At 42.0% G+C, this 20381-nt stretch overlaps 1 protein-coding gene across 4 annotated transcripts in view; it reads right to left on the bottom strand.

Moving 5' to 3' along the window:
* Positions 1-20381, bottom strand: part of LOC100749084 (synapse-associated protein 1) — a 96615-nt gene that overhangs the window by 72279 nt on the left and 3955 nt on the right. For 3 of the 4 annotated variants that reach the window (XM_012384706.3, XM_024367103.2, XM_012384707.3), the window contains exons 2-5: positions 19705-19902; positions 19420-19458; positions 18578-18663; positions 2628-2749 (exon numbers count right to left, since the gene is read on the bottom strand). In XM_012384706.3, coding sequence (XP_012240129.1) covers positions 2628-2749; positions 18578-18663; positions 19420-19458; positions 19705-19902 — 445 coding nt within the window. The remainder of the gene's footprint in view (positions 1-2627; positions 2750-18577; positions 18664-19419; positions 19459-19704; positions 19903-20381) is intronic. The other variant, XM_003488856.4, reaches the window with a different exon arrangement.

The following is a 20381-nucleotide window of genomic DNA, read 5'->3' as shown; positions in this document are numbered from 1 at the left end:
GGGGGGGGGGGTTGAAGAGGTTGCAGAGGGGTTGAAACTGCAGACACGCGTTTAAGAAAGTGTTCAACGACTTCGTTCTTCTAAAGAATGTCCTGTGTCTCCGTTTCATTCTTCGAGGGCATTGCACCCATTAAAATGACATTTCTATTCGAGAATGGAATTCTCCGACATCTACTACTACTACACCTGCTTCTCGCGCGTATCGTATAAATACCAATAAGTAGTGGGGTGTGAAAGAGGCCAATGAACCTGACATGGGAATTTTTAATAAAAAATTTCCACCTGTATTTCGCTGCTGTTTTTTTTTTTTCCAACTTCGTTTCACCTACGTGACGCGTGCAATTTCGCATTTTCGCGTGTTCGTTTCCAGTTATTTCTCGTAAATTGAACTGCTTGAAAGCGTAACAAAATGACAAAAAAAATAAAAAAATAAAAAAAATTGGAAAATTAAAATGGTTAAAAATTCGCAAGATTTCTTGTATCTTCGCTAACAGATACGAAACAATATCCAGTTTCCTTTTGTATCTTGCCTTTCACGTTTTTTAAATACCAGTGAAATATTTGCTTTTTATTGAAAGCCACGGTTCATTTAGCAGAATTAATGCCAACTACCAGCTCCTATTTTCTCTTACCTCGGTATATTAATTTACGTTTTACAAGCACGTAATTGGTTGGACTGTGATAAGTCGACGTTATCGTGATTACGATTATTATCGTTGCCGCCTGCACAGGGAAGTAATTAACCAACAAACCGGTCAACCTGTTAATTTCAATTGATTATAGCGTGCGCGTACGCGTAACAGAGGTTTATAAATAAATTGATGTTGCACGTAATCGAGCGGGTTATCGATGACCTCGCGATTTTATCGTGTTTCGGTCCGATTCGATATTGACGGATTAATTATCTGGCAAGCAAATTATCGTTCTTATACGGGAACGCGTTAACACGATCGCTCTTGCAATTATTTATACCTGTACGGTACAAGAGAGAAAAGATGCCCGAAGGATTTTTTAGTCCTGGCTTGTTCTGACAGCTCGACACGCGGAAATTATTTCCTTCTTGGAAAGAAATTTATTCGCCGAGCGGAAATAAGACGAGAAGCTTTTTCCAATTACTATGGTTCAATGACAGCTAGTCGGGGGTCGTGAAACTTTACTGAATTAATTCCGGATAACGTGCGGCAGAAGGATAAAGAGGAAATGAACAAAAGAAAGTAGCGGAAAAATAGCTTGTTTCTGAACGAACGATTTTTAACCGCGACAATGTTGTAAATCCAATTATCGGAAAAATTCACGTTTGAAAAAACTGCGCGAAAGTAAACCCGTCATTCGTCGCTGGCGACGTGCACAACTGAAAAGTCGACGATTTGCATTTTTGCCTCTAAAACGGACGCGGTAGATCGCTGGTCTTTTTTCACTTCGTCGTCCTTTTGTTTCGGTTTTTCCGACGATAACGTTCCATTCGATTAATTTCAACGGCCAAGAACACCGGGGCCTCGTGAGCGGAGCACCGAGGAATTTTTCTTTTTTATCATCCTCTGTTATTAAACTCCGTGGCGAGACTCGGATTCAAAGGATCTTTTTCGCAAATTGTGATCAAAAAGTACGCGGTATAATGTAAAAGCCTTGCGATAAATTCTTTTATAACTTCCGACATCGAAGCGACACGTCATTGAAAATCGATAATATTCAATTTATCAAAACCCTGCTCCACTATGACCTTACCCTATGCTTTGATATTTCGCGTATAAATTATCCTTTATTCTACTTCGAATAAAGGAAAGGAAGCGATAAAAATATCACTCCCATAACGTCCCACTTATGCCTGGACCATAACTATGGAAATTTTCAGCTTTTCGCCGACCGACACCGAATTTCCTTTTATTTTTCCTTTCTATGTTTCTTTCCGAGTTTCCTTTCTATTCTCGACGATATACAGTAAAATGTTAAATATTATAAAACGCATGTATAACAACGATGATCATCCCTAGGATTACTTTACCATTTTACGTTCAATTGTGAATTTTTATTACGTATCGAACTGCACATTCATAATTTTGGCACAGGGGAGACAACACGAGCAATTCAGAAAGCAAACTGAACAACTACATTTCCTGAAAATTTCTTAAATTAATTCTCGTGTCAGACCATACGATTGCTATCTAAATCTTCAGAAACGTTTATCGATTAACAATAATGAAATAATAGAACCGTTCAGTTTATCCTCTTTATATCTCATATATTGTTAATTGCTCGCTAAATCCTCGTATGAGTCGTTCAAAAGTCGCAACTGATCAACTCCATAGATTGAAAAGTAAAACAGTAAAAAGTAGAACAGAACAAAAAGTAGAACAGAACAGAACAAAAAGTAGAACAGAAAACAGTAAACAGGAAAGCGACGATATCGATGATATCACAGACGTTATTTTCTAAATTTATTTCACGATTTATCGTTACTTATGTCGGTTTATTGCGAGAGAAGAACGGAGTCGATCAGTTTGACTCCCGAGAGGATAACGCAAATAACAATTCGAAACAACGATTTACCATATACAACGACAAGGAAACAAAAATTAGAAAATAATAGTAGACGAAAAGATACGACGTAAAACATCGATGTAACTCACGTTCTCCTCGACCGTCTTCTTGATCTTTGCTCCAGCCTCGACCACGGTTTTTCCAGCCTTGTTCACGGCGCTGTACAAAAATCCTCCCAGAGTTTTAGCACCTGCCAGTGCCTTCGTTGAAACTACGACAGAAAGAGAGAAGGAAGAAAATAATGAGCGAGTCGGTGATACGTTATCCAACCGGGTGGAATTTAATGGAGACCGGTCGGCGGAAAAACGTCCGCCGGAAAACGCGAACAGACTACCTTTCGCTGTCATCCCAACCCCCGTGAAAACGTTGCACAAACGCGAGAAACCCAGATACGTCAGTCGAATTTCTCGCACTTCGGGATCTCTGCCGGGTATTCTAGCGTTTATCAGCGTGAGCGACGAAAATTAAGCACCTTGGCGAGTGAGAACGTTCGAGCTAAAAAAAAATTAGCTGATGACGGGATATTATTTCGCGCGGCGAAATGACGATAAAGAAGACTTTGTGCAAATTAAAAAAAAATGGTCGAGTTTTAGAGTTTTTATTTCTTTGTATTTTCGCTTCTTTCTTTTCTCTCGTTATATTTTCTGTATTTTTTTTTCTTCTTTTTTCGATTCAGATACAGATCAGAGAAAAGTGTGGAAATCCTTAACCAATCATCCGCAGGACTTTTTGCGATCATCGTCAGGTATTTTGTAAAATTTTTGCATACGGCAGTAGCTATCGTTTATCGTTGTTCATATGAGCAAGAGAAAATATTTATATCGCACGAGAGAAATTTTGTTTAAAAAATAATGTAAACGGAAACATTGAATGTGAAACAATTCGTGTGCCAATGTGGCACAAGCTCCACATCGATAAGCTTTTCATTGAAAATCTAAGGGTAAATATCGAGAACGAAATTAACGTATTTATTTATATTGTACGTATATTTAACGATTAAATCACTTCCTTGTCGATAAACTAAACAACGCTCTGAAAAGGTCTAATAATAACGGTTTAATGTACCGTAGCTGTTTTGTTAATTAAATCGCGTATCGAAATTCATTGAAATTCGAAACTTTTGTTTTAGTTAAGCTATAATTAACTGTCTGTTTCAAACCGCCGTATTGCGCCATTTCCACATGCATTTGGCAATACCAAAGTAATTAAATGTATACGGGCAAAAGATCGAGATGAATATCATCGACATCGTTTCTGCAAATCATCTGTCCATTATACGTTTTTCGGTATATTTGAGCAAACCTCATGGTGACCGGTCAACGGTTACTAATTAATAGGCATGTTGCTTGACACATTTAGATTTCGGGATCAAGTCACCCCTCACCCCCCACCCCCTTGTGACCGGTGTAAAGGACGTGTATCCGAATATCAACCCCTATTCGTCGTGCGTTATATCAGTTCGCGCAATGGCTTTCAACGATGTCGATTAATTCACGTAATCGTTTTAAAATATACGTGTACGTAACGAAAGAGCATAGCGATTCTAATATTTGTCTAATCAAACTTTGCATTGTTCCTTCAATTGGTCAATTAGTGAATGAGTAATCAATACTTAATTAATCTTGCTGTGTGTAATTGTAATACCATACACAAGTATCGTTCGACACATACATTGAATAATTTATTTCGGGATATATACCGTGACCCATATACAACGAAACGAACGAAATTTTCCGACTATTTTAATCAACCAAAATTTTGCTAAGAGCCTTAAAACTGGCGAAATTTGAACAACAATCGATTTACCGCACCTTTTGCCACATCTCCGAGACAAAATTTCCTTGCTCCATCATGGTCGAGTATCTGGCGTCCAAATTGCCAGCTGACGGAATAGCTGACAGTCCTCGGGATCATATTACCCTAATCTGGACAGTCAGCCGGCGAATCTCGAAACACGGTGCTTCTTTTAATGCATTTATCTCAGCTTATCCCGCGTTATTCAACGAATCTTATTTTCAAAAGAAATTCGTAGTGGTAGGTTTACGATGGAAAGAGCAGCTTAGAAAGTTGATGGAAAATTAGCCGCTACGCAGCGAAGCAGTGGCGCGTTAACGCGAATAAACCATGGGCGTTGCTTGTGTTATTTGGTCGGAGTAACTTGGTTCTGGACGTAAATCGAGGCCAATTTAATCAACCAAATTGAGCCACTTCGATTCACGTTGCTGCATCCTCGTCTTTCTTCCTCGACCTTCCTCTCTCCACTCGTCTTTCCATCTTTTTTATTCCACCCTCGTTCTACCTAACGCTCTTTCCTTTCCAATTTTTCTATTTCTTCGTTTCATCCGACTAAACGAAGGCTCAATGCAGGAAATTCAAAGGATCGAGGTGACTCGACAAACCGCGTTTGCACAATAATTCCGGTGTTACGCGATTAAATTGACGGTGGACCGAGTCGGCCGACGACGAGACGGATAAAATAAAAAGACGGGGATGAAAAACGAAAGGAGAATCAACGCGGCGCTTTCGTCGTTGCTGGCACGGCACCAACGATCGCCGAACAGGTGCCAAGTTTCGTACGGATCTCGCATCGTGTAAGGGTTACGCCGTGTGATTTGTTACCTGGCAAGATCAACCCTTGGATTAATATATTCCGGATAATTTACCACGGTCGCGTATTTAACAGCGACAATAATAAGAAATATTACGACACTGTAACCCTGTTAATCGCTGATAAATCGATAGAATGCAGCAGTCCGGGTCACAAGCGACGCGCCATCGAGGTTACTGAAATTTTCCTCTGGAACAACCTCGAGATTGGATTCGCACGCGATAACCAAGTCGATACGTTAACATCATCCACGTCTTTGCACTCTCGACGTACGAGTTTACGGTGACTTTCGCGATGTTCTTGATATTTTTCCTTTTTTATTTTTTTTTTTTTTTTTTTTACGTGATAAAGTTACTACGTCGAAAATCTTCCTGAGAGAGCGTCTTTCGGTTTGACGCAGGAACGATAAGGCGGACCGCTCTTTTCGAGGAGGTCTCGACGTCGATGGAAAAATTCAGGGAAAAATGCCGAGTACGTGACGCGCAATTCTTCGCCAGACGATGATCTACTGAGCTTCAGACCTGCTGCTGCTCACTGTAAAGAACAGAGGAGGGGGAAAAGCCATACGAAGATCGACGATACGCGACGTATAAACGGCTCGCGATAACTCCGTGCCACGATCTCTGGTTATTAAGCGTAAAACCTACGCACCGTATTTATCCAGCGAAATCCGGTTTAAGGTCATTCGAATTTCGAAAAATAGAAACAGCTTGGCCGTGGATGGAAGAAGCTTAAAGGGTGAGAGTTCCGTTTCACGGGGAGAAACGGAGTTCGATGAGATTACGCTTTCAAACTGTGTAAAACGAAATTTTCAGAAGGCCAAGTTGTTTCCAAACTCTACATCGATGAGGCAAGCTCTTGGTGGCTGGATTATCGATTATCGGGACAGTTATTTCCAGAGCGTTTTCAAGGAGAGGTCGATAATCTTCTTTGAATTAAAGATTATTCGAAAGTGGAGATCCACGCGGTGTAATGCAAATCGGATACGATTTAGGTTACGATGTCCCTTCTCAGCCCTTCGTGTTCCATCTGAAATTATGCCGCAGCACGAAGAAAATTTGATTTCTTAATAAAATAATCCAACTTCCTCGCTCTAGTGATTCTTTATGAGCGCGACACGATACGAACGTACGAATCTCGAGAGAACGATCTTAATTCAAACTCGCGACACCCACCCCTCGCAGTATCCTCGTCTCCCTGGATCTGCTTTTAGTCTCTCTGCACGACCCATTCGTATCTTTTACATCAGCCGCTACGACACTCGCTCGTAGAATATCCTAGCCCTCATCGATCCTCCGCGCTTTTATTCGCTGATCTCGTTCACGATAGAAGCAAAAGCTCGGCGAGTCGAACCGGTGCCCTCATTGGACGCGGAACGGGGCGTTAAAGGGTCTGAGTTTTGGCGATTGTCAACTGGCGTTTAATCAAACGTCGACCTTGCGCCACCATCGTGTTAACCTCGTGCCAGTTTAGTTAGGGGGAAATCAAAGAGCACCAGGGGAACGAAGAAGGAAATACCTGAGAAAAGAGAGAAAAACGCCAGACACAGCGAGGTGGGTTGGTTCGAGAGACAAAGAATTTCTGCGGAAAAGAAAAGAGCGCTTAAATAGCGTTTTTGCTGGCGTGCAGAGGCCGTGCCGCCGAGGCTACGTGTCGCGCCATCCTTTAAAAATACCTCGTAGGCTCGCTTGCTATTCCCAAGGGAGAACGTCGGCGTTCGATCCTGAGGAACGCGGCGGGAATATATACGTCGACAGGCCGGATGCAACGGTAAATAAAATTACTGGCTTCCTTACTGCGCTACCGGCTCGATGATTTAATAATCCTACCTACGACGACTTTAGCCGAGCAGAAGTGGATTTAACGTTTGACTCGGCCGGCAGGGATCCTCGGGTTACCAGCCTCCCTTCTTCTTCGTTTCCTCTTTTCCAAGCCCCGATCCTGTTCGATTTATCACCACTCTGAAAGTCGTTGCGCCCTGTCCTCGGTGCATTGAACTTCCAACGACAGCCAGGTCGGAAAATCTTTCGGCGTATTCGCGTGGAAACACGAGCACGCAGAGAACAGGATGCCCGGATTGCAGGGCCGATATTTGTTGTTTTCGAGTGAACTCGGCCACTCGAACAACCGCTTTGTCTCTCTTTCGCAAAATCTCTCTTTGGCGCGATAAATGCGAGTTCGTTCGCTTGGAAAACTGGAAACGCGATACAAGAATTCAGCGATTCTCAAATTTCAATTACTCCACTCGCGTAGAGTATCGCAGTGAAGAGGACAGCGTAGAAGAGGCTTCGAAAGCCAATGGAACTTCGGTGTCATCGAACTCTGAACATCTTCCGGAAGGTCGGTCAAAGAACCTGGCTCTACCTTTCTGTCCTGTTTCTTGTTCTTCCGGCAAATGGTCAACGATAGCGACTCGTGTAGAGATTCGAGAAGCTGAATTCCCAGAGCGTGTATCGGGTTACGATATAAATTCACCCCTGTTTTTTCATCTATTATACAAACAGAGAAAACAAGGAAACAGAGAATCGCTCGCAGCTGAATGGTATGCGTTAAAACGAGTAAATAAGTGTGGATAACTCGAGTGCAAATATCACTGGTAGACTGTAGATATTTATCCATTTATGGAAGATTCAAACGAGGAAAAATTTACGGTATTTATATGATACGCAAAGGCATATAATACATTCGAATATTCGATGTAAAGTACTCGATGTAAAATTTAGCGAATGAAACGAATCTTCGTGTAGGTACCGTTTGTTCGATTACGTTCATAGAAATATGAATTTGCATAAACATCCGCAGTGTAATTATTGCCTCTGAGAACAGCGTATATTCAACACGACCTATGTCCATTTCAATACGCGTTCTCCAGTGCGTTTTATCGCGAGAGTCCGTGTGCGTCGACAGATCGCCGGATTTTGTTTTATCTCTCGACAATATAAAATAACATTTTCCACGCGCTGTCTCAATTTATAACTCAACACTTTGAAAACCGTATGCTTTGACAAGCGCGTAGCCTGAATTCTCGCGTAATTTTGGAACGATCGAAAAAGAAAAGATTCAGAAGGTGGCTGGGAAAGTCCGTTTAGATTTACATTTAGATTTGGTATACGTTTATCGAATTATATAGGTGTCATTTCGTTCCGTAATCTTTCTCCCTCTGGCGCAACACGAATATTCCAACCCTGCGGAAGCTCGCAAATTTTTCGGCGAAAAACTTCTCGACAAGATTTTCTACGTCGATCAAATTCCTTCAAAATCGCAACGAACTTTCCGAGCAGCATTTAACAGGTGTAATATTTTAACGAAGATCGAAGAGCACGTTCAAAGGTACTTCTAGTAATGCTCGAAAACAATTTTTCGAAATTTATTATTCTAACATTTATTATTTTATCAAATTCTTCAAAGATCGCAACGAACTTTCCCAGCAACCAATATCGTATCTAACATATCGAGGACGTTTTCATTTAAATTATTAAATCATACAACGTAAAGGCACGTTCATAACATTTTGTTTATATCATCCGTTGCTTCTTTCTACCGTTTTCATTAACAGTAACATTAACATTTTTACGTGATACGCAAACTTGTACTTCGAAGGAAGCGTAAGAGGTTCGTCGTGCACGATGCCTTTAGAACGTTTCCATAAATAAAATTCCAGCGAATCTAAATCCCACGAATGCGATAGCCACGGGGTATAGAAATTGCTATAAATATTGTCGCCAACTGGTAGATGAAAATATCTCCCAACACCGAAAATAGTAATATACTCATCCGCGCTTAAGTCGTGCTCTGTTCGTAACATCCTTAAGGTCCGACCACGTCTTTGCGAAATACCTTTCGCGTAACTTCCAAAGAGATAAGGTCAAATAACGAGGACGAAATTCCTGCTTTCTGCGTTCTTCGGTCGGCGAGTTCGACGTTCCATCGACCGATCCTCCGAGTCGCGAAGCTTCTTTATCTCTCTTTGGCTGCATCCCTTTCTTTGTGGCTTGGCTGCCTCCAGCAGGTTTCGTGCGCGTCACCGCATCCTATCAATCCCGAGGGAGTAACACTCTCCAACGACTGGCTTTGTTTGAGCACATCGACGAAACAGCCGTGGAAAAGTGCACCGGTGGTGTTACGGCCGTCCGTAATTAATTCTAGTGGCAGCTGTTGGATACCGGCTCGTTAGCATCTTCGATCTGACCGCTGAAGCAATGGTAATCTCTTTCGTAACGGAAAGCTCTCTTTAGACGGAGGCGAAGCGTAAAGGGGATCAAATAAGAGTAGCTAATTCCCGTGTGGAAAGCGGAAAAGAAGGTCGGCCAACGACGGTCAATGTTCCAAGATCCTGAAGTACATGCGACAAGCTAGAAAACTCAAAGAACCGACAGATTTATAGGAAGCGCAAGGTCGAGATATAAACTCGCGTTTGTAATTGACAGGACGCTCGAAGATGACGACGGATATCATCGAACGTTACTGGATTTTATTTATGGAAAATTTAAAGCCTCGCGCACGCACAGAATGTAACATGTCTAGTACCTTAATTTGTTGTTTCTCGAGAATGAAATACAATAGATTTCTATCGAACTGTTTTTTGGTTAGTTGTATTTGTTGCGTGTAGACAAAGATTAATCGTCAAAGGTAATCCGATTATTATCAAGCTACTAACGGAACCATTTATATCTGAGAGATATAATCTTCTTTAAAATGTTGGATGGAAGTAGATAGAGTACCGAAGAAACAAACGAAAACCTATAATTAGTAATAATTGAATTAGTTAAAAAAATAAATTCACTCTTATAATTTGATAGAATAATAACGCGTAATCGTGGCTGAGAAAGTAATAAACGCGAAGGCTCGGTCTAGGACGAAATTAACTCAGCTTTCGCAGCCAGAGAGTTCAAACCGAGCGACAATTCGCTCTTTCTTTGTCTCTCTAAGTTTACTTGACAGAATAATTAGTGCGTGCAATTAGTCCAGCTTGGAGGCAGGCTCGATGAAAATTGCACGATTTAACAATTGTTTGCCAGAAGCCGACACAATCTCCCGGAACCGGGATAAATGTCTCTCCGGGGACCTCGTTTAAGTATGCAGGCTCCATTATAGAAAAGGATCGATGCCAACTCCTAGAGCTTGGCCTGGTTAAGTATTCCTGGAATCTTTCTCTAGCTTTGAAGGCAACAAGACCTAACTGACTCCAATCTCCAAATTCTTTTATATTGGAAAAAAAGGAAGGTAAAAAAAAAAAATAATAACGACAGAACTAGAAAACGGGAAAAAGAAAAACGAAGCAAACCGCAGCAACGCGAGGAAGAATAGCGCGGTCGCGATTCATTCGATACGAAGGGAGTACAAAAAAATGGGAAGAATAACAAAAAAAAAAAGCTACGAAACAGGCGACCAAAAAATGAAAAAAGAAAAAGAGGAAAAAGTTTCGTGGCGGTCCGAAACGTCGCGTCGTTCGTTATATTTCTACGATGTGGCATCAGTCAACCCAGATTCGCGGCGTTGAAAGCGCATCGGTAGCAACCTTGACCCAGCGAAGCGCAAACCACGAGCGGAAAAATTCGTGAAAGCGGTGGCGAGACCCGTGCACCGCTGCTGCTCTGTCCGGATCCGCCAGCGCGAATAATTTCACGCGGTTTCAACTGCGTAGGTGCGTCCGCGAGATTTTAGAAATACGAAACCCAGCTGCGAGCTAACCACCGCGCCGCCGGCCTCCATCTGACAGACACGCGTATCAGCTTCGCATTTCGTCGGTGGAAATTTCTGCCCGTTTTTTCAATCGTTCGTGTCTGTCTCTCGTTCTCTTCGGCTTCCCTCTCTTTGACCACGACAAAACATAGCCTTGACCGTTTAACGCGTTTCCGCTGCCGTTAAATCCGACGAAAAATCTGCAGAAGGCAACGTCGACCGGTGGAAAAATCGCCGCCGTTCGAACTAAGCTCCCGGGGTTTTACACAACTTTCCTCGTTTAGTTTTCGTTACGGTGTTACGTATATGGGGCGGGCTTTTCAGAGGAGTCTGAGATTTCTCGATGCGTTTATTTCCATCTCTCCTTTTCCCTTTCCATCTCCGCGTTCACATCGATGACCGAGTTCTGTTTAATTTGCCTCTGGGAAACGGAATTACGTTCTACGACGAAAGAACTACATTTCGCCCTCGCCAGACAAGAACGATACTTATGAATTTGTGTCACGTTCTCTCCGCAACGGGTCTCGCGTATTTCTCGTTTCATTGACACGAACCAAAGGCGACGAATATGACGAAAACTAATTTCTTTCACAAACTGCAATCTACCCTCTGATAAATCAATTTCGCTAAGAGAAAGCGACGAAAAGGCGAAAGAGGAAGCGCGGTGCGACGAAAAACAGGCGCAAAGCTTCCGCGCTAACAACGCTAACTTCCGGCGTGTCGACGTCGCAGCCAGCAATTTCCACGAGAGAAGATTCGCTCGGGCGGTTGTATCGATCGACGAACATGGGTCCAACCGCTCCACACGAAGGACATTTACTTGCCGACTGAATTTAGTTATGTCGGCAGCGAAATTCCTGATGAAATTCCTGGTAAACGTTATTCCCCGAATCCACCGATCTATCGTTGCTCAGCCACGCGGTAAATCACTGCAATTTATACGTACACGTACGAGACTGGCGAGAAAATTCAGAGAAAGAAAATCTACGTGTCTCCAATCTCGATTATGTTCTTCGAGGTGCTTTACCAGGTTTCGATACTGTCCAATGACGTATCTAGGTGATCCATACCCCAGGACAAGGACGAATCTGTTAACCCTGTGCAGGAGATCCTGTTTCTCTTTCGCCATCGCCGTGGCTCTTCCTATTTTTTTAAACGCTTTTTCGCTCAGACTGCGTTACTCGGCTTGTTGATTCTCGCCCGTTTCGCGTACAAATACCTGCTTGTACTTGAATATTCCGAGCATTTAAAGACTACGATCCTGTATAAAAAGCGTGTATCCTCCCCTTGAAGGATACAACGTTGTCGTTACTTCCACCACATTACGTTCCCGAATTTACACGGTCGTGCTGCGTTAGCTGGTCGATACTCTGCTTCGTTAACTCTGCCGTCGCTGTCCTCGCCAGTTCCTCCGACTTATTTTTTACCCTGACTCTCTGGTGTCACGTATACGATTGATATATAATCGACGGAAGACGAACAGCGAGTCGTACAATTGATCGCACGTTGTATATTTTAACGTATACGATCGTTATAATTCGACTACTCGAAAACGAGTATCTTCGATCGTTTTAAGGGGCACACAGAAGACGTCAACACTTTACTGACCCCTAGTGATCCAACAGCGTACGCGCTCAGGTGCAGATTCTCCCTGGCGCCGGCTCCGTTTCGATTTAGACTCTCCAATACCATTCTTTTCGCTCATCGCGAACGGTAAGTTTTTCAAATTGGTATAAAACCGTGGGAGCTTACAAAGCAACGCAACTGACGCAACTGGCGGTACTGAAATACCTTGGAATTTTCATAGTTAAGGTCCTTCGGACCAGGCGAATATTTCTTGTCTTAGATTTCTTTTACGTTTATTGTCTACGTGGTAGCATAGAAAGTTGGTTTTCTTCGCATCTGGTATGTTCCGTTAGCAACTTTCTCGCGAGGGCGGCTAAAATCCTTCCTGGTCCACCAACCGTTTTATTATCCAATCGAAGACGGTGTCTACTGCCCTCGCTTCCTTAACCAAAACTGTCATCGACAAGTCCGATAGTCCCGTGTCCTTAGACACACCCTCCCCTAGCCTTCTTCAGATACGGTAAAACTCGCTTATTTTGTATCCTCAGAATAGTCGACATATCTTTACCGGTCTCTACCCTTATAACAGTCGCGTACCTAACGTATCATCGTAACTAAGTCTTACATAACGTGGTTGGAGTGAATTGTGATTTACGTTGATTCGGTGTGTGTTACATTGTGATTGCTGAATTCACAATAAAGCTTAATTAAAACAAAATTAATAGTTGTGCTACGACTCAGCTATATTATTTCATCAACCAACCCTTAAGTTTACGTGACATCTTACTCGTACTCGTACAAAAGCTAGAGAGAAGATACCTTCTAGGGATGTATCTCGATAGTCGACTAAGGATGCGAGCAGTGACCAGTCCAGTTAACGAAGCGCTATGCAGCTTCTTCGCTTCGCCTGGATCTTACCATTTTTCTCCTTTTTCTTACTTCTCTTCCCAGGTCGAGAAAGTTCTGCGCAGCGTCGTAAAGTAACTTCTCAATTGTAGCCGAGGACGTGCTTTATTTCCTAGCTCGGCAGCGAGCAGGGATTCGCCACAGGGACGCCTCGGCGACAGCATTATGCAACGGTTGTTTCGTTTCCGCGGCCAAGTTTTCTCTACTCGCGAAAGCTAATGACGTTAGGTAGATTGTTTCCAGTCCGTCGTCACCGTCGCGATCTTCAGCCGAGTTTGCCCGCGAGCGAAAGCAACGTGTACTGTTCGACCAACTGAACGATATATTCCGTGACGAAGACGATATTCGATAGACTTTGTAACTCGAACGACTGCCGACGAACACGTACAACCTTGGTCGACCTTCCAGTTAGTTCGTGCTGATTAAATGCGTTCTGCTAATGTTCGAAACTCTCGTTCCTTTTGCCTTTTACGTTCTCTGACGAGGCTATTTCAGCGACGAGGAACCAACGCAAAGAAAGAAAAAGGATCTCTCGTTTGGCGCGTCTCTTTGCCTCCGCCATCCGTTCTTTGTGCGTTTTCTCGTTCGGAGAGTCTCCTAGGTGACGAGAGTGCTAACGACTTGGGACCGCGAAAAAACGAATTTTCCGAGCTTAGGTATCGAGACAGCTGTGATTTTGTCGAGCAAGATTTTACGGAAACGTTAAAGTTGAAAATCGCAAGTTTGTCATTCGTGATTAAAAGAGATGAGAATTTGAAAAGTTCGTTCTCGAGTATTTTAGATATCATGGCTTGCACGGTAACGTTGTTGGAACATCTGGAACACGTTACATATTAGTAGGCTTTCGATTATCCCAACGATGTTTATCTAAACGTTCGGCTCTTTAAATGTCTAGCGAATATGCAAATATTGCAGATATACCAGTAATGTTATTACATCAGCAAGCGGTAATGTATGTATAATGTTAAGGTATGTATAATGTAAAAGCCTCGTGTGTATATTGATTCGTGGCTCAACTATATCGTAAGAGAAATCGATACAAGATATACGACTAATGCATGTGCACACAATGTACCGTGCGAAGGATAAAACGTTGATACGATATAGAAATTACGTAGGTGCAAATGCCTGCTCCTACAAGTATTTACGCGTTTCGTCCAGGAAATATATGTGTACGTGTAGACGAACGCTGGATACGATTCACCGATCGGCCTAAAAGTGGCGTTTGATTTTTTTCACTGTACGCGAATGAAGCCAAGAAGGAAAGCACGTTTGAAATTGTACACGGTCGTTGCGCTTTTGAAACAAGAGGATAAAAAAGAGAGCGGTTTTCGATCGCCGCTTTATAACGTATATCCGAGCTTTCGAAATCTAATATCGGGAAAACGCGCTGTCAGCCGCAGACCAACGATTATATCGCTCTTTGTCCGCTTCCAAAAATCTGTACATATCTTGACAATCTCTGTGTAACAGAATAAAAATAGAATAAAAATCGAATAAAAATCAAATAAAGACACGATAAAACATAATATGCAGGGTAAAGAGAAGAAATTTCAATATTCTACGTGCGTCTTTACGTAGATTTATAATAACATCACGTTAAAGAGAAAAACAATTGCTTTCCATCGAGTCTGCGATCGAGTTAAAGAGAGAGAGAGAGAGAGAGAGAGATCTAGTCGGCTGGCAGCATAAGACGTATAATTTCCAAGTTTCATACCTTTGTCTACCGATGTGGGGGTGGAATCGAGCAGAGATACATATAGAACCGTGAAATAGGGGAGCACGGTCGATATCGTTCTCGAGAAAAGTTCTCTACGCTTTTCCAGCGTATCTGTAACCTCGTTATGCGCGAAAACAAGCGACTCTGGGATAAAATTCTGAACGATAGGATTTTATAATGGGTTATACGCAAGGTGTTCTAGAAAGGTAGGTACGTGTACTTCAGAGGTGATTCAAGTATACGGAAATAAGAATAAGGCTTTCTACGTAATCGTTTAAAACGAGCATCTTCGATTCGAACGAAAGAATTTACATGAATTATCGAGTATCTCACCCTTTTTGAAAGAGTGTCGGATGTTTTTCAAGTTTGCCAATGCTCCTCTTGGATACAACATCAGAGCGTAAACTTCAACGTTATCTATTAAAACGTATTAGCTATCGAAGACTCTAAATACTCTCAGAAATTATAGCAAATTATTGCGAAACGAGAGTGGCAAATAATTCGAATTTAACAGACTTTCCAGACCGCTGATAACGATATGATTAAAAGATATATTATCTTCGGCGATAGTAAAAAGGCGACTCGATCTATTAATAATAAAATGTAACCGGAAGATATCATATTAGACATCTGAGGAATTAAACGTGGAACTAATTAAAGAAAAGAAGATAATTATCTTTCTCCTGGTGGATCTTTTAGATCCACGGCCTGATCACTTCCTCGTAGACGGTATATCAAAGTTCCATCGACTTTCCAATACACGGATCATATTCGTACGAACTGTATTTTATATTTTTAATTAAAAAATGTATTCCTCGAGCTTCGCAAATTTTGAAACGTCCTGTATATACAATAGAATATGCAAAATACGCCGATGAATCGCCGATGAATTTGAACGAACGTGTCAACGACCATTTCGTCGCTCGACACGGTGGCAAATTAAAATTTTGATTCGATATGAAACGACAGGTGGAAACGTTGGACGTTGTTGGCAGCGCGACAAAGGCTTTTAAATATTTCAACGTGATAACAAACGACGCGAACTGCATCATGAGTCGACATTTTCATCAACGGCGCGATATTTCCGTCTGAAAGTAGCAAACAAAGTCATTCGACGCGTACAAATACGCGTTACGAAAATTAAGTGCAGCTTTTATCGTTTCGTTGGCACAGTCTCCGCGAAAAGCAACGATAAACTTTATCACAATCTTACGTTAAATTTATATTCGATCGTATTTATTTGTAAATCGTACTAGCCAATTTTTCTCTCTGAAACGTTAAAGCGAAATTTGAAACAAGCGATTAATAACGCTAAAAAAAAAAAAAACACAGCAACGTCCGACGTTAAAATACGGTACATTCCGTTCGTCTGCATTCTGCAACATTTCAACTTGAAATCGATAAATAAATAAATTAATTATAACGGCAGAAATAAAAATGTTCCACTCGTGACGAGTATCTGGCAAAATGATCGTAAATTAATTGGTCTCTACCAATGCCCTGTTACTTTGTTTCGCTCCCTGTAGAGTAAAAGAAATATACGACACCGTGTGAACGATCTATCGATCGATCGTCGACGAATGGATTATGCGAATCAACGATAAATTGTATCCACCGTCGCGTTGCCGTATTTCAAGCGACTGTCTCGTGTTTCACGTTGAAAAATATCGCAATAACCGACGCGGCTAAATCTCATCGAGCTCAATGATAATTAACGATATAACGCGTCGTCTCCTTCGTTTCTTCTTTTATTTTTTTCATCCGCTCCACCTATTTCTCTCTTCGCTCGTGCAAGCGTTTTCTACCAGAGAAATATGCACATGACAGAGCGTGATACGATGGAAAGAGAAAAAATATCAGCTACCTCGCATCGCGTTCCCGAGTAAACGTTATCGATGAGATCTGTGCGCGAGAAATTTGGCGCTGTCTCTGCGTACAGACGCGAAAAAATCGCGTTGCCATATACTCCAGAATAGAAACGAACTTCTTTCGAATGCACGAGCCGGCAACGGTATAGATTTATCCCGTGGAATAAAATACGAGTCGAGTTAATGGCGAGGAGGAAGAAATAGGAATGAAGCGGAATGAGGAGACAGGAATAAGGAAAGGGAAAAGATAGAGATCGCGCGGCTAACGGAGACGAAGTAGAAGGAAAGAGGAAGGACAGAACGGGTTATGAAAGCTAACTTAATAGTTGGGTAACACGATAGCGGTCTCGATATCGAATCGTTAAACTTTATCGACGAAGAGAACTGCATCATTAATCGAACGAGCTGAACGTGGGTGAGCCGAGAGATCGAGACCGCTGATAGTTGCTCGGTTGAATTTTTTACTGGATCGCGTAGCTACCGTACGTCTCGATATGCGCATCGAAACACCGAAGGACATTTGGAAAAATCAAATCTCTGGTATATACGAGTTACGGTTAAGACGCGAAGGTGTGCGTCACGAGTGCGCATACGAAAACGAAAGAAGCTTTCTCGTTTATACGGATAAATGCCGCTCGTGATCGCTAAACCGACAACCAAGAGACGCATAAATCTCTTAGAAAAATGTCGACGATACTGCTGCAGATTTGCTTTGAGGGATTTAACTGCCAACGACGTGAACTGACTAAGGAATTTTTTTATTTAAATTATCGCTCAATAATTTTTAATTTAATTTAAATTATTTCATTTTTGCCCCTCTCTTTGACTCTCGAAGTTTTTTAACTTTGATGTTCGCGCTAACGATTACGTCGAAGACGTTTTAACTTTCTATCTGGTGCCTGGCTCTTAAGCTTCTAGCAAGAAATTACGTTACTTGGCTGGTAATGAGCATTCGTTATTGTCTACCGATGTTTTATCGGCGAATATAATAGCAATAACATGCTCGCCTTAAGGGTAATACGATCGTAAACTGCGTCGTAATTCCCATCCTACTCTGTCTGTCTTTTCTCTTAACTCCACGCAGAAGCACTCGAATCGATCTGTTATCAAAGCCTGTTTACTGATAAACGTACTAGACGAACTTAAATCCTGCTGTCAAGATCCTGCAACTTGTCGTAACATCGGACAGAAGTAACTGACAGGCTGAACGAAAGTGATCCTCGTTTTCGGTTCTTTTTACGATAAGCTACTTTCATCGAAAGGATAAATAGAATTCCTTTTCCCTTGCACTTTCTTATTAACAAGAACCGTTTCCTCGCTCGTAACAAACATAACTGGCAACGAGTCAGTTCCTTGAAAAGTCCTTCCAACTTCTTCATTTCTGCCAACTTGCATCTAATTAAAAGTTTCCTTCGCAGTTATTTTCGCCACTCACCGGCTTAAAATCATTTATCATCGCAAAAGGTAAACGAGTAAAGGCAAATATCCGTTAGAAATGATCGGCGCCGAAACATCGCGGAGTATCAGCATCAAGCGTCGAACAAACAAATTCTTACGACATTCTCTATCGCTCGCACGCCATCCTGCATAACGTTTCAATTTTATTAATACGTAACGTATCCGATTGCCGTTCGTACTCACTCGCCAGAAAGTAGAGAAAACGACGAGAAAAATTTTACGGAGACTCACCTCCACCGAATGCCTGTTGTCCTTCCTTGTCCTCGGATGGAGAACCTTCTAAACTCGCGGGACCACTGTCAGCTCCGCCAGTCGCGCTGTAAATACGACGAGAAAAACACTGAACGAGGAACTACGAGGAAGGTTGCACTTTGTCGTGCAATCAACGCTATCCTACAGCGATTTTCAGAAAGCTTAACGTAGGATGCAGATCGAGTATACGTGAAGAAAGAAAATAAATTACGCAGTGCATTAACGTGTCAAGTGAACTTCAATGGCTTCTTAAACGGTGTACAAGCTACCTTGATTTCCAACACCTACGCTTACCTTATCGATCGATTGATCGAATAATTAAAAAAGAAGCGTGTAAATTGTTCTAACAACAGTGGGAGCCATCACAAATGTGCTTGTTAACTCTTTAACTAATCGATCCTTCGCAGTCGCACGTCCAGCTCGACTCAACATTCTATTCTCGCTTCATTCGTTTTCTGCGTATAAAACGTACTCTCGTTCGCGTCAAAGCGCGAGTTTAATCTAGCCAAGCTTAATTTTGTGCACTCCTGGGCAATCTAAATGTGCGGAGATATACAAAATACGCGAGAATATCCAAATTAACGTACTCGTTGTATCATCGTAGAATAAAGCGACAAATCTCTGTTCGAGTTCTATCTCTTCGCGACGATGAAGATACGAATTTGCATAAACATTGACAGTGCGATAACGCGAATCGAGATATAAAACATAGTCAAATCGGAGCTGCCTTAAAGTAACTTTATCGGACAGGATCGCAATAAAATGTGGAATTTCGCTGGAACCGCAAAGGATCGCAGTATCATTTCCAAAAAAAACCTCACCGTGGTACGGTCGAGACTGCTTCTGACAAGTTTGTCCAACTATGGAGAAAGACAGTATCGATTAAACAAACAATTTGTAGGAAATTCACATATATGTATGTATAGCTTACTACGTTCACTATCTTATCTAAAAAGCAGAAAATATATTAATAACTTATTTAGCTTGTGTGTTACGTTTAACTACATCTTCGAAGATACCAAGAAATTCGTATTACGCTTATCGCAGTTACTACCATTTTCCATAGTTGGGCAGAAGAATGGACGAAACGTTTCAAGAGTTCTTACCTGCTGGCGTCGTCGTCTTTCGTCTGTTCGGCTACGGTGCTCTCGGTATTTTGCGCCATTTGGGCTCCGTTCATAGGTTTTCCCGCCTGTGATTCGCCGTCACCTCCCTGTCCAGCACCGCGGCTCAATCCCGGAATTCCTCCGCTGAACCAGCCTGTCATCTGCGATTTTACACCAACCAGCATGCTTCTGGTCGGGCTATGCACAAAAGGAACGACTTTTCTTTAATTTAACGCAGCAACTATGGGATTCGTTCGACATTGTACAGCTACCGTGATACGAAACTAAAAAAAAAAAAAGAAAAAAAAAGAAAGAAATCAGAAACCGATATGTCAAAACAGAAAGTCACACACGAGGAAAGACAGAGGAAAGGAAAGTCGAACGGGAGAGAGCGTTCGCTGCGAACGAGTGTTTTTCTATTTTCGCGCTAGTTTATACAGCGATAATTAGCCCAGTCTATTTACTTTTTCTTCTTCCCTTTTTTTAATCGCGTTATCGTGTAACGTGGCAAAGTTCGAACTGCGAGTTGCAGGTAATAACTTGAACGAGAAAGTTGGAAAAGCGCATCGTCTAGCAACGTCGTTATTAAGAGACGTTAACGCGATACAATTTCACCAGGCATTTATCCTGATCGTCGTACTTATCCTGCTCCGTTATTCCTCGTTCGCGTATACAAT

This window comes from Bombus impatiens, unplaced genomic scaffold (genome assembly GCF_000188095.3).
Source record: "Bombus impatiens unplaced genomic scaffold, BIMP_2.2 scf_0279, whole genome shotgun sequence".
Taxonomy (NCBI): domain Eukaryota; kingdom Metazoa; phylum Arthropoda; class Insecta; order Hymenoptera; family Apidae; genus Bombus; species Bombus impatiens.
This window is presented reverse-complemented; position numbering and strand designations above follow the sequence as displayed.